Source organism: Microtus ochrogaster, assembly GCF_000317375.1.
Source record: "Microtus ochrogaster isolate Prairie Vole_2 chromosome 14 unlocalized genomic scaffold, MicOch1.0 chr14_random_1, whole genome shotgun sequence".
Lineage (NCBI taxonomy): Eukaryota > Metazoa > Chordata > Mammalia > Rodentia > Cricetidae > Microtus > Microtus ochrogaster.
The window spans coordinates 19336315-19360226 of record NW_004949096.1 but is presented as its reverse complement, the minus strand read 5'-3'; the positions used below and the strand labels follow the sequence as shown (position 1 = coordinate 19360226).

Here is a 23912-nt window from a genome sequence, read left to right as displayed (position 1 = left end):
TTCCAGCTAGAAACAATCTTTTCACTTTCTGAACCCCTAACACCTACCCTAGATATGTCCCTGGCACATTCTCCTGGACACAGGCTATTCCTGCTACCCACATGCAACACATTTTGTCAGACCTCTTGTTCTTAAAAATGAACAAGTATCATGACTCATTTATCTTTTAGCCCCTTTAACATTGAGGGTCGTGTAGCCCCTTCCACACAGGAGTCCTCCAGATGTTTACTGACTGCCTACATAAACTGTGCACACGATCTACAGACGGCAGTGCAAACACACAGGCCTCAGGACCAAACAGCCTCAACTACAATATTAGGGTTCTTGCAGGAAGCTGCTTTTGTCCTCTTCTCAAGCACGGTTCAAGTTGCCTTTTGACTGCCTTCTCTCTATTCTAATGAGCAAGCACTTGTTCCTTCTATTGTTCTAAGAGCCTCACTATGCTCAAGGTAAAGTGGAAAACTGCATTCGATGCAATTACCAGTTCCTCACAAATCTGGGGGCTGCTCGTCTTTTGGACTCGAATAAAAGAAAGTCTAAATTCTTTTCACTCCTAAAAACTATTTTCTTCTTAGACAGAATGGAAGTCCAGAGCACAGGAAGCAGTGCTCAGTAAGCCACCGCTCATAAACAGCTTTGCTGAAAGCACAACAAAGGTTCTGTTGTGCTCTTGCATGGCAAGGCCAGTGAGCAGCAGGAGCAGATGAACTCTTTAAGAAGCAAGGGTTCTGTCTTCATGCAAATGTTTGCATTAATAAAAAATGAAGAAAAAGATATAGAAAACGCAGGCTAGCTGGATATAATAGGTCACTAAATGGGAGGTTTTTTACATTTTCCAGGCGGAGTCAGCAGGTCTTTTAAAAACTTTGTCATTCTGAACATTTCACAGACATCACAAGATAGACATGCAAATAACAGAAGCAAATCAAAGGACATCCCGCTGCTCTGCTGGCGCCTCCCTCATCCATGCCTGGTTTGTCATTTTCTGTTAACCCCAGTGCTGGCTGCTATTCTGTTGAGGAACGGAGTTCCTAGCACAAGGGGCAGTGTGCGTCCAGCCAGCTGGCCCCAGCACTGATAGCATTACAATGCAAGCCATGTACTGCCACTCAGGGACACGTGCTGCCAGGCAACAAGTGCAGTGTGTGATTTTTACACACTTGGTTTGCAAATCTGCATGGGAAAGAGTCTCTAACAAGCCACTTCAGAAGATGTGGGCTTCTCAAGTGTGCACATCGCTAAGTAGTTCTCTGAAGAATGTGTGAGCTCAGTCCTTTAAAGTGAAGCCACAGTCAGGACCATAAAATACAAACCTCTAGGGAGGGTTAGCTGCGATGTGCCGAAAGCCGTGCGCTATGTGCTTAGCTTCATTTAATCTTCACAGCCACAAACGAAGGCATATATCTATACCATCGTATAGCTGAGGAAACTAAGGCTTAAGAAGGTTATATAATTGTCCGAGGACACTTAGATAAAAACGGAAGCCAAGGCTCAAAAACCAGATGTTAGCAAATTCTCCACCACTCCATACATTTTATTATACGCAATTACTTCTTTTTTGAGGGAACAGGGATGGGCCAGATAAGCTAGGATCCCGGCCATATGTGCCATTGCAGAACCACTGGCATGGTCCTCCTTCTCTATTTCAATCATATGGAGAATTAATTGTCCATTTTTAAGAATGAGTGGTTTCAGAGCTGGGCACAGTGGCATAGATCCATAATCCCAGTACACAGGAGATTGAGTAGGAGAATCACCAAGAATTTGAGGCCAGCCTGACCCACATAGGAAACTCTAGGATGGTCAGCTACTGAGAAAAGCTGCTCCCAACACTACCCATCTCTCCCCACAAAAAGATGAGGTGGCTTTTTAGGTTGTGATAAAAATCTGATTTAAGAGGCATATTAATTTATTATATTATATAGATATATTATATTAATTTATATTAATAAATATATTTAACACAGCATCCAAGAATCTCCTAGCAGCCATTACAGACCCTGGGGGTCTCACCACCTACATGAGAAGGAAAAGAAGGGAACGATGACCCTAGGATACACATCTCTCTCCCTAGATACAGACGCCTGTTTTCTTCTCATCTTTTTCCTACCACTCTCCTCCAGTTCTGTAACAACATAATGATGGCCCACTAAAACCTCACCCTGCAAATTCCCTGTCCTCCAGCACACTGGTCCTCTACCAGGAAGTCAATTAAGGCTCACCACAGACTCCATCCCATCGGCCTCTGGATTGCACAGTACTCCTTCCGTTCCCACAGTCCTGCTTCCCGTGGTCTCAGAAATACACTAAGTACAGGGTTCAGCACTCCATGGGGCTGCAGACAAGGGAGAGCTGGACGCAGCAGTCAGACCCTGCATTTCTGTGTCATCACGGCACCTAAGCTCACACTGCTCAACTCCCGCCATTTACCAGTAAACAGTCCTTACTTTCTGCCCCTCTCGAATCAGGATGTGGAATGGGACTTTGAAGTTTTGTGTGTTTCCATGTATAATCACAATGCTGAAGTTTTTCTTTGAACAAAGTAAACAAATCATGACAAAAACTGAATATTATGATTCCTTGGAGACCAAAAAAGTTAAAGAGAAAGGAATTAAAAACACATACACAGAGAGGGCTCAACTAAGCCCAACTACCTCTCCACTTTCTACAAGTTTTTCCTTTTTCATTTTTCTACCTTTTAAAACTTTACTTGGTACTATATTTATCATAATTTTATTTTATATCCTCTTATGAGATAATAAAATTTCTTTTTATAAATATTGATTTTTGCCAGGCAGTGGCGACACATGTCTTTAATCTCAGAACTTGAGAGGCAGAGGCAGGTGAAACTCTGTGAATTCAAGGCCAGCCTAGTATATATAGCTAGATTCAGGACAGCCAGAGTTATACAAAAAAAAAAAAAAAAAAGAAACTCTGTCTCAAAAACAAAAACAACAAATAAATAAATATTGATTTTGTTTTCTGCTAGAAATCTTAAAATTTTATTTTAATCAAAATAATTTATTGTTGCTCTATGGATATAGTATTCTCTTTTATTTCATCTCTTGTTCCTCAAATCTCCAGATACAAATTAGAATACATAGCTAAGGAGAAAAACATTGCTAGAGTTTTCCAGCATACATTCTGTAAGCTTATGGATATTTTCTCTTATTTTGTTATTATTATTGATGACAGGGTTTTATTGCTCTACTGGTCTGGAACTTGCTATGTTGACCAGGCTGGCCTCTGCCTTTTAAGTGCACATAAAGGCATGTGCCACCATCCTTGGTGATATTTTCTTTTATAAATCCTTCTTCCTTTATAGCACACATGTGAGCACATGTGCACGTGCGCGCGCGCGCGCACACACACACACACACACACACGCCACATTTCTTAGCTTCTTTTGTGGCTGCTTTGTCATATGATTTATGTGATTTTAACATATAAATAGAGTGTTTTGAGTCTTCTAGAACTAAGTATAATGAGTGATGTCCCTTATTCACCTAAAGAATAAAAAGTTTCTTCAGTCCCCGTGGATTCTGAGGAAAGGGACCAAATCTACAGCTAGGATAAAAAGCATTACAGAAGCCAAGTCTTTTATGGCAGTTTGGAGTAGACCACTCCACTCTGTCTATCCTTAAAAGAAGAATACTCTTCTTGCTTGCATTTATTTAAGGTGTTTTTCTAAGATTTACTGTATTTTATGTGTATGAATTCCTGAATGTATTTTAGTGCACTCTACGTGTGTGCAGGAGCTCAAGGAGGTCAGAAGAAACCATAATACCCTCTGGAACTGGAGTTACAGGTGAGTCATGATGTGGGTGTCAAAAGCTGAACCTGGGTCCTCTGAAAGAGCAGTAAACTCTCTTACCCACCAAGCTATCTCTCCAGCCCCTATTTTATTTTACTTTATTTTTATTAAAAATTTCTGCCTCCTCCCCATCTCCCATTTCCCTCTCCCCTCCCCCTCCCCCTTTCCCTCCCTCTCCAGTCCAAAGAGCAGTCAGGGTTCCCTGCCCTGTGGGAAGTCCAAGGTCCTCCCCTCTCCATCCAGGTCTACAAAGGTGCACATCTAAACAGACTAGGCTCCCATAAAGCCAGTACATGCAGTAGGATCAAAACCCAGTGCCATTGTCCTTGGCTTCTCAGTCAGCCCTCATTGTCCGCCATGTTCAGAGAATCCGATTTGATCCCATGGGACTGAAAAAGCATGGGATCAAACCCTATTTTATTTTTTTTTTAACAGCATCTTAGTCTGTAGCACAAGCCAGTCTTGAACTTACTCTGGAGCTTGTGGCAATCCTCCTGCTTCACTTCTTGAGTGCTTGGATTACAAATGTGAGTCACCGTACACACCTTCCTACTTTATTTGAACCATATAATTTTTCTAAAAAGTATAAATGAATGGATCTGACTAATCTGACCCTGCTGCTGTGTGTAAACAGGAGGGTGGCGTGAGTCAGACTTACACTCCTGTCCCAGGACCCGTAGTCTAGTGAACAAGGTAACCTTCACAACTTAAACAATAACACTTTAATTGCTCCTAAAAGGTTACTACTAAATACTCTCACATACATTATCTCTTTGAACTTCACAATCAACCTAGGAGTCAGATAAGGCTGGCTTACTTGTCTTACAAATGAAACTACCCAAGGTCACATAGTTTGTGCTGCAGGACAAAGACAACCTCATAGTGTAACTATTTCCATTGAATTACAGTATTAGGATAATTCACAAAGAAGGCTTAAGATGGTCATGACTGTGTCAGGAAAATTAAATATCTCTTGGTTTTGGTGGACACAATGTCTGGGTGGGTTGAAGCCTTCCCCACCTCTAACAAGAGAGCCCAAACAGTCTCTGATATTCTTCTCCGAGAGATCATTCCTAGGTTTGGACTTCCAACTTCTCTTCAGTCAGATAATGGTCCAGAGTTTACTTCTCAGATTTCTCAAAATCTGTCTAAAGCGCTCGGAATCCCCTGGAATTTTCACATACCGTACCATCCTCAGTCATCAGGTAAGGTAGAACGAACTAACCGCTCTTTAAAGGAAGCTCTCGCCAAGATGTCACAAGAACTCCACCTCGACTGGGTAAGACTCCTCCCCCTAGCTCTTCTCAGACTAAGAGCTCTTCCAAGGGGCCCCCTCCTCATTTCACCTTTCGAACTCATGTATGGGCAGCCGGTTTTAACCCCCGGTTTATCATCGGGGACTTCTCCCCTCCCTGATCACCTGCTTACTCCCCTCCTTTCCCAAGTGGGTCCACTTTAATGGGGGAGGGAAACACAGAAGGGCGGGGAGGGACGTGCAGGACACACGAGGAAAGGCAAACGAGAGAGCGAGCCTCGTGTGGCCCTGCCTTTTAACGGAGAGCGCAAGGGTGTCTGGCAAGGATGTCCCATACCTGTGGGCAGGTGTGCTCACAGGTATCCATAGTCCAGGAGGAGTCTGGGAGTTGTAGTTTCCAAAAGAACAACATAGACTAATACTAACTAACTGATAAAAACTTCATTATAACATAGATGGCCATAAAAAAACAATTTTTTAGAATTTCACAGAACTTACATTACAGTTTCTAAATTAATTTTCCATCGACTAACCAAGGAAACACTACCTTTAGAAATGATGATGGCTCTATTTCCTTCTCAGATGCCACATTCTGAACTAGAGGAAAATGTGCAAAGACAAACAGCACATAAACAATGGGTTCTCCAACCCAAAGCCAGTGCTATCCAGAACAAAAAAAAACTTACTTTGCTTAAGTAGTCTACCTCATCTAAGACAGGTAATTTATCTTCAGTCCGAATCTTCAACAGTTCTATACTGTAGTCCCACATCTAGGCAGCCACAGCAAAGAAGTCCCATTGCTTTATATCTGGTTCCTACCTCAAACTACATATAAAAGTTAACCCAAAATGGACCATAGGCCTAAATATAAAGCCAGCACTATTAAAACTCTCAGAATAAAAAAATATAAATCTCTATGAACTTGGTGTAGGCAATAATTTCATTGGTGTAGGAGGTCCTTCTGTATTTGTATTACTTTTAGTAGTTGATTAAAGAAACTGCGTTGGGCTAGTTGGTAGGGTGGATCTCAGGTAGGCGGGAAAGACAGAATTGTGGGAAGAAGGGCAGAGAGGCAGACGCCATGATTCTCCTGCCCAAGACAGACGTTGGTTAGACTCATGCCAGAAAGCCACAGTCAAGTGGTGATACCCCCCTTGTGATTATCACTGGTATTTTCTGAATTTTCCAATGATCATTGGTATTTTTGGAATTTTCCAATAACACCCTTCCTACCCCCTTTGGGTTGTGGTTTCTTCCCCTAAATACCCCCTCTCCCAGCTACTTGGGGTCAAACTCCTCTACCCCTGTGTGGGAAATGAGTTTCGGCCCCAACTGGTTGGTTCCTGTCAATAAACCTCGTGTGATTGCAGCAAGGACAGTCTCCTGTGAGTCATTATGGGTGTCATGCCATCCCGACACCTGAGTGAGAGTCTCCCCACTCCAGGGGTCTTTTAATACCATGCTTGCCTTATAGTCTGTATTTAAAAAAAAAAAAAAGGATTAGAGATGGCTCAGCACTTAAGAGCACTTGATGCTCTTGCAGAGGATCCAAGTCCAGTTCCTGGCACCCACATGGTGGCTCCCACCATCCATAACTCCAGTTTTGGGTTCCAATGTTCTCTGTCTCCATGGGCAACACATACATACAATTGCAGGCAAAACACACACTAAAATAAAAAATAATTTTAAAATAGGACGCTGTTTCTTTAAAAATAAATAACTAATTAAAAGACATGGATCTTGCCTTAGATTTAGAATTTAAATAAAATAGCTTTTCCCCTTATTATGTCTGTGGGAGCCAGCCACGATAAGCTAAGTATGGGCAGGTCACCCAAAGGAAGTTCTTTACTTCCAACCATTATCACCTGCCAGAGTAGGACTCAGCCATCAATAAATTTAATAAGAGGCCTGAGTCTCAGTAGTTTACCCTGAAGCAGGGTTGCAGGAAGAACCACAAGCTGAGATTACCCAACCTCCACCCAAGAACAGACCATCCAAAGGCAATGCCTAACATTCCAACTGCTGTAGACAGGACCACCTGCCAGAACATACTCAACCAGGACACCCCTAGACAAATGTCAGCCAATCACCCCTCACCCAACCTTTATTACTATAAAACCCTATTCTAATTAAGTTCGAGGCTCTCCATTTATTCCAATACATTGGATGTGCAGAGAGACATAGTTTGCAAACTTGCTTAAAATAAAGGCTCTTTGCTTTTATGTATGGGACTCGGTCTCCTTGTTGGCTTTTGTGGGGACTTTGCTGATTTGGATATAACAAAATGAAGGTACTACTAACTATAATTGGAAATAAAAGATGAAATCCTGAACTTGCAAAGGAACCTTAGGAGTCTTCTCAGGTATTGCTGCCCAAAATACGAAAATAACCACAAAAATAGAAGATATTTCAGTAATAATTCTGTCATTTAAAAATATAAATTGGGGGCTGAGAGATAGATAGCTCTGGGGTTAAGAGAGCGTCCTGCTTTTGCAGAGATTCTGAGTTCAGTATATCACAAGTGTATGTAACTGTAGATCCAGGAATCTGACAACGTCTTCTGGCCTGAAATCGGTACTACACTGTACAAACACACACATAGACACACATATAGACATGTCATTTTAAAAATAAAACCAACAACAAAAACAAATATACTGTTTCCTAGTATACCTTCTTATCTAAAACAAAAGCTGTTATCATTAACTGGCTGAGTTTGAAGACTTTCAAGGTGGCAAGCCTATTGTTAAGTCTTTCAACCACAGTGATTTTTCTCTCACCACACTAAGGGGAAAAAAATTTCACAATGTGAGCCACTTCTTGTAATTTGCTGCTGCTTTAGAAATATGAGATTAAAAAATCAAACATCTACTGAAAAGCAAAGGCCAAAGCCTCCCAATGTCCAGACAAGGAAAAGATTAGCAGGACTCCAGAGAATATTTGTAGTACAACCATGAAGCCACTCTCCCTGACAGTCTAGTTCACTCTCATTTACCTTTATGACCACCATCCTTTGCATGGTGGCCAAGTATGCACTCCATCTGTGAGAACTCAGGAAGCAATCATAGGCTAGACAGCAGGGCTAATGGTTCGCAGACTATTAAGAAAGACAATTTAGGTCTCATTCAATGGTTTACTTTCAAGATTCCTGGCTTATATTAATTCATCTTCTCTGCCTTGTGAGCTCTTATCAACTCTATTTGTTGGGGAAATTTAATCAATGACAATAATAGCAGAATTTTCTATTTACAAAACACCATCCCTATAAAGAACTCCCCATGATTATCTTCTCAATCTCTCCACATTCTTGTAAAGCAGGTGGCAATATTCCTTTTGCCGTTTTTATTTTCACAGGTAAAACCCTACAGCTCAAAGAGCAAAATAATTTACCCACAGAGTAAACCCATATTTTCTACATTAACTGAAAATACTGCTTGGGATTACAAGACCATAAACTCAAGTCTGAACTGTAAATAATACAAGGACACTGAACTTTTAGTTTTCGCTGTGGCCAACTTTCATTGTATTACATCCCCAAAAGACTAGGGTTGTGCCGGGCGGTGGTGGCGCACACCTTTAATCCCAGCACTTGGGAGGCAGAGGCAGGCGGATCTCTGTGAGTTCGAGGCCAGCCTGGTCTACAAGAGCTAGTTCCAGGACAGGAACCAAAAGCTACAGAGAAACCCTGTCTCGAAAAAAAAAAAAAAAAAAGACTAGGGTTGTGCATGTTGTTTAAGCTCCTGTGTTCATTGTTTATAAAGAACATTGTTACCGTTTTTTCTAAATTTGTCTAAGTTCATCTGGATACTCAAACGCTGGATTTTTGTGTACTGTCTGTGCACTAGCATTGTAAATGATGTCATCAGGAATATTCAAACTCTTTAAGACAAAGCTGCAGGGCTAATAAAAGCAATTCACTCGGGGGAGAGTGCATTTCTTCTTTCCTTTTTCCTTTTAAGTAGCTAACACACAAAGATGACTCATTAAGCCCGAAAGAGGTGACTATGGCATGCAAGGGCTTCTTGTGCAGCTTCCACAAAGGGACCTGAGTGGCAGCGCAGGCCTCCTCTTCTCTACATTTTCCTTCAAGCAGAATGTGCATTTGTGTGGCTACATACACAATTATAATCTCCTCTGAAAGGCAATCCCTTCCATATGACAGGCTGCACAGTGGCCCGAGCGCCAGCCTCATGTTGTCCATGCAGTGAACATGCTGAAATACAGACACATTTAATCTCTCCTTTTTGGAAATCTAAGATGAGACAGAAGGGGCAAAGCTGGGAAGAACTCCACGGAGAGAAAAAGGAGGGCAGCCCAAGTGCCCAGACTCACTTTCTCATGGGCTAAACTTCTTTGTGCTGTTGTCTGAATATCTGTCAACTGCAGGACTTTAGGGCATGAGAACCATGGTGTCCAGTGGTTCTGGCAGCCGCCTCTCCATTTGACAAGCAAAATCAAAAACATGTGGTCTTTGGTACATTTCACATTCAAAGTGTTATTGTTTCAAACATGCCTATTTTAAATATATAATTTTCCCATTCAGAACACGTTGTACGAAAGTCTACCACAGGAGGAATTCTGCACAAGATTGTTTCCCCTAAGGCAATGGGGAGCTGGAAACCCCAGCACATGGAAGGTAGAGAAAGAAGGGATCAGGCAGGAGTTTAAAGCCATCCTCAACCATCCAATGCAAGGCCAACCTGGGCTACATGAGACACTTTCCAAAAACATAACAAACAACAACAATGTGGTACAGTGCTGTTGCTGCCAGGTGTCTATGTCTGTATCCCAGGTGACAAACACCTGGTGATATCCTGAGGCACAAGCAGATCTGTGTTCGATTACAGAAGCTGAACTGGAATTTTGCTGAGCACCTGTAATCTCAGGGCCAGACGCTGCTACACACAGGACGACAGCCAGGAAAAGGGCTCCCACTCTCTACGAAGAAGAGAGCCTCTAAAAGCTAATTCAATGAAAAAAAAAGAATGGGCCCTGGAAAGGGCCTTTTAAAACAATGTTTACTTTTCTCCTGCTAATCAAAAAAAACTTATTCAAAAAGCTTTTATGAAAAATATATTTGATAATTTCAGCAGTAATTGCTTCGTTTAAAGAAAAGTGCTCAAGAAGAATGTATTTAATGAGATCAGTACTTTGGTAAATTCAGATGTGTTTGGGAAAATCCCTCCTCTCTTTGATAAATCATTAAAATTCTGTTCAGATAAATGTGTTTTGACTTGAAATTCCAATCACAGAATGAACTGTTTCCTCCAGCTGCTCGGGAAGTGATACAAGGGCAACCAGAGCCAGAAGGAGACCTGGGTTACTTGACAAGGGTAACTCTCCTCCCAGTCAAATCACAGCGCCCACACAGCTAAAGGACAAATAATCACCTTTAAAACAATGATTAAATCTATGGTTGGGTAACCAAGGCGTAGAAATTGTTATCAACCAAGAACTGAGCTTAGGTATAATCAGAGTTTAAAGCCAAAAGCATCCAGGGCAGATTTTAATCACTCATCCTTTTTTTTTTTTTAATCCATCAAAAAGGGGGTGAGGATATAGTGTCTTTTCACGTGGTAAGATTCAGTAACTGTTGGCTAAACTAGATTCCTTTCTCCCATTTATTTTTAAATGTATTCTGCTGCTTGAAGCAAATCATTCATTCAACAATTGAGCACTTCACTTGGGTCAACCACTATACTAACGTTAAAGATACTGAAAAAGCCTGCCCCCCTGGCTTACATTCTAATAAGAAACAGACGCTAACCAAGGATCCAGGAGGAAAACAAGGTAACTGATAAGAACAGGAAAAGAGGCTCATGAATGTCTTTTCTGAACTATAAGAACCTTTGAAAATGCTTAGTTACCTACTCATCTTACCTAGGCAAGTATTATACGTATGCAAGAGAAAAAGAAAAATGATCACCAATTTTTGGACAGAACTTGAAAGACTTTATTATTACTTGAATATAAATAATAAACAAGTTCAAAAATTTAAAAGAATTCTTTTTGGAACAACAATGAAATCACTCTGCAACTTATTTTGGAGAAATGGACGTGACCAAGGGTCAGAAACCACAAGCCCTGGAATTCATCTGCTCCTCCCACTCCCCCAACAATGAGCTACAGAGCCCTCAGAAAGGTGGCAAAGACGGTGTAGGCTAAATTTCCAGGAACCACTTCCAAAGGGCACATTCCTGAACTAGCCCAACAAGACAACTGCCTGCTGCCCCTTCCATGACAGAGAAGCTGCTGACCAAATGGGGAGCCGAAAGAGCTGCCAGCTCCCGAAACATCCGGTACACTCTACGATGGTGCTTCTTTCTCGGTCCCTTGGTGTCCTGCTCATTTAAGAGTGTGTTCTGTCTCCCATGTATGTCAAAAGATACTTTATACTTGGGCTTGCTTTTGATTACTCGGGAAGAGAAGGAGTGGAAGAAAAAGACAGGTGATTGTGAACAGCTCTGTAGCTATTCTAAAGTGAATCTTTTATATTAATCTGGCTTCCAAAGATTTACAATCAGTGTAACACATATATTTCATTTCATTTCAGTTCTGAAACAACCTAAAGACTATGCTTTCTGAAGACAATCTCAGCTGATTAAGTATCAATGTTCTATAGTGTGGAATTGGATTTGAAGGCTCACTAATTACATTTCAAACAAAAATAAATTTATCAGGATTCCTTCAAAAGCAAAATTAATGTGTTTGGCAGTCAGACAAGTAAACTTCATGTTATAGTATAAACAAATACAAAAAAAATTTAGAAACATTAAAAGTCTTCCAAGTTGAATAAATTCCAAGTCAGAACCTTTGCCAAGACTTAGAGAAATGGCATCAAATTCATGGCTGGAAAGGGCTGTATCAATGATATTGTTTTAGTTTAGGGACTCTGAGAAGCAGACACTAAAATAGGAGCAAACATGAAGAGATGTTCTGGAGGAAACACTTTGACCAGAAATGAGAAGAGGGCAGGGGAGCCAGAAGGCTTCTCGACCATGATATAAGCTTGTCACGAATGATGTGGGAGTGATTTCTTATTAATAAAGAAACTGCCTAGGCCCCTTGATAGGCCAACCCTTAGGTGGGTGGAGTAAACAAAACAGAAGGCTGGGAGAAAGAAGCTGAGTCAGTGAGTCGCCATGGTTCTCCAACTCCAGGCAGATGCAGGTTAAGATCATTCCTGGTAAGCCGGCTCGTGAGCTACATGGATATTAGAAATGGGCTAGTCCAGGTGTGAGAGTTAGCCGAGAAAAGGCTAGATGTAATGGGCCAAGCGGTGTTTAAAAGAATACAGTTTTCGTGTAATTATTTCGGGGCATAAGCTAAGCTAGCCATGTGGGCGGCCGGGTGCCGGGGACGCAGCCCCGCCGCTCTTATTTCAACACACGAATAAAGGAGAGAGGCAGGAAGGCTGACCTCAAGCACCCCCCAGAGAAACATCTCCCGTTCAAGAGGGTCTGTCCAGCCCAGCCAGTGACTAAAGGGAACACATGGGGAGTGTGACACACCATGTAAGCAAGGTGTTGGATTCAGAGCTGAGGTGGAGTGGGAATTACTCCTTCCCTCCCCACAGCACAAAATCTAAAAGGCCCATTTTCACAGTTGCCATGGACACAGGCTCTATTTGTATAATGACGTAGTAATGGCAGCCACCACTTACTCTGTTCCTACCCAGGTGTTCTGAAAGGATACGCTCCTCTTCTCCACACAGGCTCTTCTCACAACATCTGCACTAAGTGTTGATATGCTCCAGGCCTGCAGCCCTGGCTGGCCTCCAGCTGTAGTGCAGGCTACCCTCAAACTCCTGATGCTGCCTGTACATGCGGAGTGCTGACATTACAGGCGTGCTCTACTACAACCAGCTCCACTGTTCACATTTCTCAGATGCAGAAAGCCAGGCCATAGAGAGTGTAGGCAAATTCTTCACAGCCACACCAGCTACAATGATCACTACTGGAAGAAAGGAACTCCCTCAAATGGTTAGAAGTTCCCTTCCTCACTGCCTGGCCCTGAGGATGAGTCCACTGACAAGAGAGAACTGGAATACTGGCATTTTTTGATCCATCCTGATTCCTAGGAGACCCCCTCATGAGCAGAAATACTAAATGAAGCCTCTGGAGTCAACTGAATTCACTCCAGGGATCCTTGTATGAGCCTATGTAATAGTAAGGAACCCACTTTTGGCTGGAGCCACTCTATGTATTGATAGCAGAATTTAACCATGTGGACTTGAACTAGATTGCTCAATTATAATCCTAATTCCACCACTTATTAACTTGACATTTGATACCAGCATGTGTGTGTATGTGTGTGTATTTGCATGTACACATGTATGTGCATACAAGTCTAGGACCCACATGGTGAAAAGAGTAAACTGACTGCTATAAGCTAGCCTCACCCTACCTCACCCTACATGTGCAGACTGGCACACTTACCCACTCTCATCACCTATCTCCTTCATATACACATTTTTTTTTTTTTTTTGGTTTTTCGAGACAGGGTTTCTCTGTGGCTTTGGAGCCTGTCCTGGAACTAGCTCTTGTAGACCAGGCTGGTCTCGAACTCACAGAGATCCGCCTGCCTCTGCCTCCCGAGTGCTGGGATTAAAGGCGTGCGCCACCACCGCCTTGCTTTTTTTTTTATATATATTTTATTTATTTATTTATTTATTTATTTATTGTGTATACAATATTCTGTCTGTGTGTATGCCTGCAGGCCAGAAGAGGGCACCAGACCCCATTACAGATGGTTGTGAGCCACCATGTGGTTGCCGGGAATTGAACTCAGGACCTTTGGAAGAGCAGGCAATGCTCTTAACCTCTGAGCCATCTCTCCAGCCCTCATATACACATTTTTTAAAAAGCAACCAAAAAATTTTTAATGCCAGATTAAAGAAAAAACCTCTATCATTTATTGTAATTCTTCTACATACACAGACCTCAAAGGAAGAGTGCAACCTCTGATTTCTGGTTTCCTAGAGATAGCTATTATGTCACCCCAGTACCAACCGGTTCTACAGAAGCAGAGGAGCCAGCCTGAGTACAAGTGAAAGCACGCACTTCCACAATTAGGTGGAGTAAGAAGGAACCTCACCCCTCACACTCATGCTCAGGTCGGCACTTAGGCGGTTGTGTAAGTCTGGGTCTGGAACGGGCTCCCTTCGGCTCTAGAGTTCTCCACACCCAGCAGACATACAGACGCACCTCAGCTGCTGGCATATGCCTCCAACAAGTCACCTCCATATGGCTGGGAATATCTAGCCTTCTTCATCTCCTTACCAGGTCTTCTCTTCAGTCCGGATGTCAATACAGTGTCTGTTGCTACACTGACTGCCTACATGAACATCTTTCTTGATGACCTTAGCCAGGTCAGGATTATAGATTCCAAATTCACCAAGTCAATGTGGAAATCAAATCAGTTTACGCAACATGAAGAAAGGCTGCTTTCTTCAGAAATAATCAAAAACCCAATACAATTCCTAGCTAGCAGGCAGAAGGGATGCCTACAGGCATTCACTTACAGGTGTCACTGTGCCCCACACTATAATCCTAAACAGGGATTCTAGATGTACCTCCCAGGGGTACTCAGCTGTAGTTTTTTGTTTTTATTTTAGTGAGTGCCACGGACTTTCCTATCTATAGTATTTTGTTCTCTATGTGTATTTCCTTTCTAGCCCAATATATGCAAGTGAATTTATAAATTGTAAAAGTTAATCAAAGTGAATTAAAAAAACAGATTTCAAGATCTTAAATCAGAAATATGATCTAACCTATAAAGAATGACTTTTAAATTTTATTTGTTTATCCATTGATTTTAATAATCTTTGAGACAAGGATTCACTATGTATGCCAAAGTGGCCTCAAATCCAGGATCCTCTTGCCTCAGTGGCCCCAGTGCTAAAATTATAGTCATGTGTCACCATGCACAACTTCTAGGGTGTGGTTGTTAATGGTCATTATGTTGAGAGTGAATGTTTCAAAACAACATACCTCTATAAGAGAGCATGCTGTAATAGGCAGGGCTAGTTCTTAGGTAAGAATAAATGTGTTTCAGCAGTTACTCAATTTGCTGAACCATAAGGAAGTCAGTGAGTGACATGACTTGCTCAGGGAAGTACGAATATCCTGATGCCAATCAGGACTTTTAACTATACAAGAGAGGCAAAGGAACATTTGTGCAGGAATCAAGAACAGTGGATAGTTGAAGTCCATGAACTGATGTGGGAGTGTCATATATCAATCTGTTGATTTCATTGGTTTAAGCAATAAAGAAACTGCTTGGTCTCATAGGTTAAAACATAGGTGGGAGGAGTAAACAGAACAGAACGCTGGGATGAAGAGGAAGTGAGCTCAGAGACTCGACAGCTCTCCTCTCGAGGGCAGACGCCTCAGAGAGACACGATGCTCCACTCTTGCGGGCAGAGGCAAGAGCTCTGCTCTGAGGCACATGCGATGAAGCTCCGACCCAGGATGGACGTAGGCTAGAACCTTCCCGGTAAGACCAGTGCTCACTAAGACTGGTGCTCACAGATTATTAGAGATGGGCTAGTCCAGGTGCAAGAGTTAGCCTAGAAGAGGCTAGATAGAAATGGGCCAAGCAGTGATTAAAAGAATACAGTGTCCGTGTAATTATTTCGGGTAAAGCTAGCCTTGCGGGGGGCTGGGTGGCGGGACACAGCCCACCGCTCATATTACTACAATGAACACTGAAACTTTTCAAGTGCCCTGAAACAATGAATTAGCTCACAGACTGTCAACACTGCCACTAAACCAGTCTTTCACTTACGCCACTTAGAAAGAGACCAACTTCTGTTTGTCAAGGCAGCAGTCAACCACAGACACTCCTCTGACATATGGACTTTAAATAGCAAAAATCCAAGGAACTGACAAGGTACTCGGATGGCCAAATATTTCACAGCTCATGGAGTAGTAAATAAACTAGCAAAACACCTAAAATCTTTACCAAAAGTATAGGTGCTGATATTGTTACACATTAGGTACAAAGTTATCTGTGCTTCTAGCTAAAGTCATCTGAGGAGGAAAGTCCAATGGAGAAAAATGCCCCCCAAAAGGAACTGTAAGCTATAGGCAAGCCTGTAGAGCATTTTCTTAATTAGTGATCAATGGGGGTAATCAGTGATCAATGGGGTCACAATGGGGATCAGCCCATTGTGGGTGGTGCCATTTCTGAGGCCAGCCTGGTCTACAAGAGCTAGTTCTAGGACAGCAAGGAGTGTTACACAGAGAAACCCTGTCTTAAAAAACAAAAACAAAAAAAAACAAGAAAAAAAAAGAAAGCAAGATGAGTAATCCAGGAGGAGCAAGCCAGTTAGCAGCACCCCTGAATTGTCTCTGTATCAGTGCCTACCTCCAGGTTCCTGCCTTGCTTGAGTTCCTGTCCTCACTGCTTTGGATGATGAACTGTTACATGGAACTATGAGCCAAATAAACCCTCTCCTCCCCAAATTATTTTTGGTCATGGTGTTTCATCACAACAGTAGTAACCCCCAGGTGTACTTCCCACCCTGCCCCCAAAGAGAGGGCTTCTCTGTGTAACAACCCTAGGTATCCTGGAACTTTCTCCATAGATCAGACCTTCCTCTGCCTCCTGATTGCTGGGATTACAGACGTGCTCCATGTTCTTTTATGTGCAGAATAATCTGTAGAAGGATGCACAGAAAGCCAGTACCTGTGAGGAACATGCTGGACTTGTGGAAAGGGACATGTGTCCTTTTACTATAAATTTCTGTTTGTATGTATCTGCTGTGTGTGTGTGTGTGTGTGTGTGTGTGTGTGTGTGTGTGTGTGTGCGCGCGCGCGCGCACGCGTGTGCCTGCAGAGTTCAGAAGAGGCCCAGGAGCCCCTGAGCTGGAGTTGCAGGTGCTGTAGGGGTGACGGGATCCAAACTCAGGTCCTCTGGAAAAGTAGCACATGCTCTTAACTGCTAAGCTATCCCCCAAAATAAAAGTCTTTATATTAAAAAGCCGTTTTGAAGCAACATTTCATCTGGTTAATTAAGAAAATTTAATCATCTACCAGGTGTGATGATTTATGCAGTAGATAGGCAGAGACAGGAGTATCCCTGGGAGTTCAAGGCTAGCCTGGTCTACAGAGTAAGTTCCAGAAAGAACATCCAGGGTGACACAGAGAAACCCTGTCTTGAAAAATCAAAAAAGAAAAGAAAAAAGAAATGAGCTATCAAGCTACAAAAAGACACAGAGTGGCTGTAAAGCCAATTCCTAAGCGAAAGACCTGTGAGGGATAAACAGATGGCTCCAATCACTCGCAAAGGGGCAACATTTGAAAGTTAGTAAGCTCAGTGGTGGAAAGGGGTGGGGCAGGGGATGGATGAAGGGGTGAAGCACTGAGGGTTTTCAGCACAATGAAATGATTCTGTTGTATACCTTAATAGTGACTGTACAATAATATGAATTTGTCAAAGTCCAGAAAACTGCTCAGCACAAAGATTAAACCCCAATGTAAAGAATAGGCTTTTGGTAATCACACTGAGCTAATAATCAGTTGCAAGAAATGTATCACACACGGGGCTGGAGAGATGGCTCAGAGGTTAAGAGTACTGACTGCTCTTCCAGAGGTCCTGAGTTCAATTCCCAGCAACCACATGGTGGCTTATAGCCATCTATAATGAGACCTGGTGCCCCCTTCTGGCTTGCAGGCACACGTGGAAGGAATGCTATACACATAATATAATAAATAAATATTTAAAAAAAAAAAAGAAAAAAAAAAGAAATGTATCACACTAATGCAATATATTAATAATAGACGCTAAATAGAAGCCAGACAGTGGTGGTGCACGCCTTTAACATACCAGCACTGGGGAGGCAGAGGCAGGTGGATTTCTGAGCTTTGAGTTTGAAGTCAGCCTGGTCTACAGAGCAAGTTCTAAGATAGCCAGGGCTACACACAGAAACCTTGTTTTGAAAAAAGAAAACAGAAAAAAAAGGAGAATAAGAAGCAAAATAGAAGATATAAAGGGTAAAAAGAACTCTCTACTATTGGCTCAATTGTCTACAAGCTTAAGTCTGTGAATTTTTAAGTGTATATGTATGCATATAAGTAAATGCTTTTCACACTCACTGTATGTGTGCTTATCACACCTTACAGTACTTTCTACCACATAGCCTTAGCTCAAAAGCAAGGTCCTGAGTCAAGTTCTGCAGTGGCAGATATGATCCTACTACTATCCAACTGTGTGGTTTTATGCAAGTTGTCTCTTTAGCCTTAGATTCTCCATCTGTAAAGTAGAAAATAGCAACCTCTTCTAAATCTGTTAATAAGAATCAAAGAAAGAATGCTGCATGCGAAATGCTTGCCACAGTGTGTGACAAAAGAGAAAAGCTCGAAATTACATCGCACTATGAAAGCAAAATTATTATTCACAAGATGTCTGATGTCACTTCAAAGGCCAAGTTTACTCCAATACCAACCTATCAGGAACAGCCCTGTTTAGGGCCTCAGCTTCTTAACTGTGTTAATTTGAACGCAATGCTCATTCCCCGAGTGCTAGTCCACAGAGTTCAGACATTCTTTACTTCATAAATGTTATTTTTCATTCTTATTTGGCCCTACATTAGAGGCAGGCCCTGGAGCCCCTTCTTTCTGTCCCTCCCCATTCCATCCAGACCCGCTACATTCAGGCTCCACCCTTGTCTCCGCCCCACTCCACCTAACTTCACTTCTTTCCTTTCCCGAAGCTGAAAGACGCCCCCCTACCCAGATACTCGTAGTCCGGTAGAGCTAGGCGCTCAGGACTCAGCATCCTTTGACCGGGTAGTTTCCACGCTCCAGCTCTCCGGCTTCCGGAATCCAGGCTACAGCCTGTCTCTGTTGCCATGGTACCCATGCGGCCAGAGAAGAAATAGAAGGCGGAGAGGGTGTCACATAAACGGCTCCGACTGGCAACGCGGAGCCCACTACTCAAGTTCCGGAAGTTGTCTCTTCAAGATTTTTCTTTTCTTTCTTTCTTTTTTTTTAGCTCCTATATTTAGGACTTGTTTTTAAAGCACTGAATGTGTCATATTTCGTAATGCCAGAATTACTGTCACTGGCTCATTTCCACAATTTCTGTATTTCATAATTTTTGTATATCCTAATGATAATTATTATGTATGAACTCGCACAAAACTGAATGAAGTCTTGTTACCTATTATTAATCACTTTTAGTATTTACTCTCTTAAGTTGCTACAAAGTACTCATTGTATATTGGCGGCTTCTCGGGGTCAGGGATGTGCATTTTAGCACCTAACAGGGTTAGACACAAGAGGTTTTCATTAAGGGCCCGTGAGACGGTTCAACACCTTTAGTCGCTGAGTTCAAACTAAGGTACCCCGTATGGTAAGGAAAAGAGCACCAACTCCTTCAAGTTGTTCTCTGACCTCCACGTGTCCCCTGCCCCAAATAAATAAATGTATATGTACATATAGAGAGAGACAGGGTCTCACAAAGCCCTGGTTGGCTTGGAACTTGATTTAGATCAGGCTGGCCTTGAACTTATAGAGATCTGCTTGCCTCTGCCTTGCTGAGGGCTGTTTGAAAAGGTGTGTACCACCCCACCCAGTAAAATGTCATTTTGAAAACTACTCATTAAGTCCCCTGTAAGTTAGCTGGCGTTCCTCTGAAATTCCTTTTCATCTTTAGACTCTACTTCTTTTATCCCTTATTATTGAATACCTCGTCAAGTGGTTTTCCTTTCTCCTACAAAGATACTTCACAAAGGAAGTGGATCAGAAACCAGAACATTTATTAGATCCCCCACCCAACTATACCCTTTTTAAAAAGAAAGACCATCCATTGGTTTTCAAAGAGATGCTTCCTTTTGCTCCTCCCTCCCCACAATAGAGATCTGTAGCAGCTGTCATAATCCAACAGTAGCAGAAAAACTCACTTGGTCCTCACTTTTGTTTTTGTTTTTAAGTAAGTTCCCTTTCTTCCCCCCTTCAACAAGGGGGGGGGGTTGTGACAAAGAAAGAAAGCAAAATTTTTACCATCAAAGGAGAGGCTGGGAATCCCACAGACCACCTACATTGGGAGAAGGAAAGAGAAACATCTTCTCTCATGTTCTGAGTGGCCTATTCTTAGCTTCTGCTAACAAGGAGCCTCTCAGACCTTATAATTCTCCCTTTCCCTTAAATTCGTATATATGTCTCAACTCTAGGCTCCTCTGAGTCACTCTGAATTTGGACGTGGAAATTAGAAAGGGACAGAGCCAAACTAGGAGCAGTGTTCAGTGTTCTGAGGTAATGAATTTGATAGGAAGTCTTACAAATTTGATTTAAAAGAGTTGCCTTCTCCTTCCTCCACCGCTCCTCTATGAAGCTTGAGGGTACCTTATATTTGGACTTATTACTATAATGTAAAGTAATAATAAATTTTTTTTAGATTGAGATAGGGCCTTACGTTTTTCAGGCTTGCCTGTAACTCACTAGGTAGCCAAAGATGACCTTGAACTTCCGATCTCCCTGCCTCCATCTCTGGAGTGCTGTGATTCTAGGCACGCGTCACCAACTCTGTTTTATTTGGAGCTGGGATGAAATCCAGGGTCTTCTTCGTCCATACTAGACAAACAAGCAATGCTAATATGGTAATTACTACAGATGATTGTCTTATCTTACTCTCCAACAGCCTCAAGTTATTTGAGGATAATTTCATATGTTTTGCCTCATGAAAACTAAGGCAATTCCCTCTTTTCTAAGTAGGAAAACCGAGGCATGGGTCACAAAAGTGACTATCTACTCTGTGGGAGGGCTGGAAGTGGATCTCAGCTATATCAACATCCAGGCGAGTGGGCTGACCACTAAACCACACAATCTCCTTTTTTAGAGATTTTGGATTGGTGTTTATTTATTTACTTTTCTTTTTGTTCTGTCCTGTTAGCAACTGAGAGCATCCAGATAAAAACAGAAAGTTTTGAATCCAGGCTACACACTTGACATCCACTTATTTGTGGAACATCATTCTGGGTCTTGGAGGGTGCTACTATTGGGGTCTGTGTGGTGAGGCTGGGATCCAACCCCAAGAATATAGCTTTGTTTGGGCATTAACCCATTTGCGGTTATAATAATGATAAGTTTCAGTACCAGTGGCGCCCGACTGTTAATGACTCAAAGAAAGCTAAATAAGAACAAGATGTCATCTTTGGAGCAATTTGTAAGTTTTTCCTACAGTTCCATTTCTTCTATTAAAGTCCCAATGATCCTTATGGTTTTGGTTTGTTTTTGTTTTTTAGAAGATGGCTTTTTTAAAAGATTTATTTATTTGTGTATTTTATGTATATGAGCGCACTAGTTGCATGTGTGCCTGTATGGCAGAAGAGGGCATCAGAGAGAAGAGGGCACCAGATCTCATCTCATTACAGATGGTTGTGAGTCACCATGTGTTGCTGGAAATTGAACTCAAGGCCTCTGGAAGAGCAGTCATTGTTCTTAAGCACTGAGCCATTTTCTTGCCCTTTCTCATTTGTTTGTTTGTTTGAGACAAGGTTCTCTGTGTAGCCCTGGATATCCTGGAACTAGCTCTTGTAGACCAGGCTGGCCTTGAACTCACAGAGATCCACCTGCCTCTGCCTCCCGAGTGCTGGGATTAAAGGCATGCGCCACCACCACCTGACAATCCTGTGCTTAAAGCTAGTCTCCACTGTGAGTGTTCCAAACAGTGTACTGGTGAAGTGACCTAGACAGTGCAGGAGGCTACTAGAGCCTCAAATATTGGGGGTTTCTTAGAAATAATATTAGCCCTTTCTGGTGGTGGAATTACTGACTATATTTTCTTCCCTTATATTTTTTCTATAGTTCTCAAATTATCTTTCTATTTTGAACTGAAAGCACACAATGGCAAGCGTGATGACCTTTTAGAGAGTACTATCTAAGGAGCAGCCACTGCTTTTTGGATTTCTATTTGGTCACAGATTACATTACAGATTTTGGCAACACTTACATGCTGGATGAGATTTTTCAATGAAACAAGCACAATAGTCTTGAGAGCAGAAATGAGAGCGGGAGCAGCAGCTCAGCAGCTTGTGCACTGCTCTCGCCCAGGACCTGATTTCAGTTGCCAGCATCCAGATCAGGAGGCTCACAACTTCCTACAACTCCAGGTGATTCAGCACCCTCTTCTGGACTCCACAGACATCTGCACTCATGTATATAAGCACACATACATGTAATTAAAAATAAAATAAATATATTAAAACTTTTTAAAGAATAAATGAGTTTTATATGTATGTAATATGTATGTATTATATGTATAAGTGGTGGTATGTATTTTTGTGATCCTGATGAATGTTAGTGGAAAAAAGTATCAGCCCTCAATTTAAATGGACTTTCTGATTCCTATATTATTACAACATATTTCTAAAAATTTACCCAAACAAATAATCGCTTAGACCACTGTTTTTCAATCTTCCTAATGCTGTGACCCTTTAATACAGTTCTTTTTGTGTGGGGATCCTCAACCATAAAAGTATTTTCATTGCTACTTCTTAGCTAATTTTGCTATGGTTAATGTAAATACCTGTGTTTTCTGATGGTCTTAAACTAACCCTATAAAGGAGTCATTAGACTTTCAAAGGAGTTGTGACCCACAGGTTGAGAACCACTGACTTAGACAGCTGAGTCTACAAAAAGATAACTCTACACTCCTGAGAAGTGCAAGTGATGGGGCTGAGGGAAAACGGCTCAGTAAGAGCTATTGCTGAGAAAGCATAGGACCTGAGTTCAGAGCCTTATGTAAAAAAAAAAAAAAAATAAGTGGGGAGGGTGGCAGCGGTGGCGCACACCTTTAATCCCAGCCCTGCGGAGGAAGAGGCTTGTGGATCTCTGTGAGTTCAAGGCCAGGCTGGACACATAGTGAGTTCCAAGACAGTCAGGGCTGAAACAGAGAAACCCTGTTTCAGAAAAAAAAAAGAAAAAAGAAAGAAAGAAAGAAGAAAGGAAGGAAGAAAAGAGAAAAGAAAAGAAAAGAAAAGAAAAGAAAAGAAAAGAAAAGAAAAGAAAAGAAAGGAAAGGGGGCATGGCTATACATGCAATCTCAGCACTAGGTAGGTAGAGGTGATCACTGGGGCTTACTGACCACTAACAGAGATGAAAAACACTGTTTTTTAAGCTCCAGGTTCAGTGACAGATTATGTCAAGGAAACAAGGTAAAGAGCAATAGAGGAGGATGCTTGATGTGCTCCTCTGGCCTCCATAAACAGTTGTACTTACACAGAGAAGAAGCTACTGTTTGGAGCACGCACAAAACAAACCAGGTTCAGAAGGCGCTGTACAGGCTACCTGGGAAGAAAGGACATCAATGGTCTTATCCAGGAGTGAACCCTGAAAGCTACAACACCTGCCAGACAAGAGGTGCCCATTGCTGTAAAAGTAGCAGGAAGATTATGGGAATAGCTAAGCACTCACTGTCTGGATTTGAGGCCTATTCCACAGGAGGGAAGGAAGGAATTCACATCTCATACAATGGCTTAGGAGGTCATAAACCTAGGAGTTGATTCTGCTGCTGTTATGCTAAATGAACATGTTGCCAAGCTGCTGTCTAAAGAGGGAGCAGAGAGATTGTAAGCCAGAGGAGAATGCAGTGAAATAAGGTTGTCTAATCAGGACATGGCTGCTGCGCCCACCAACTCTCTGCAGCTATGGTTCCCAGCTCAAGGCCTATCAGCAAACATTCCAGAAAACAACACCAATGAGACTTAGTGGGGTATCAAAATACATAATAAAAGAAGCCGTGAGGGTTGAAAGAGGGCATGCAGGGGACATCTGAGGAGAGAATATAGCATACAAGAGATCAAGATTCATTGTATAGCCGGGCGGTGGTGGCGCACGC

The 23912-nt window shown here is 42.1% G+C and overlaps 1 protein-coding gene across 1 annotated transcript in view; it reads right to left on the bottom strand.

Moving 5' to 3' along the window:
• The window catches only part of C14H11orf49 (chromosome 14 C11orf49 homolog), a 174927-nt gene extending 155995 nt beyond the window's left edge, over positions 1-18932 (bottom strand). The window contains exon 1 of the mRNA XM_005364164.3: positions 18806-18932. Coding sequence (XP_005364221.1) covers positions 18806-18926 — 121 coding nt within the window. The 5' untranslated portion in view covers positions 18927-18932. The remainder of the gene's footprint in view (positions 1-18805) is intronic.
• Positions 18933-23912: the final 4980 nt, after the last annotated feature.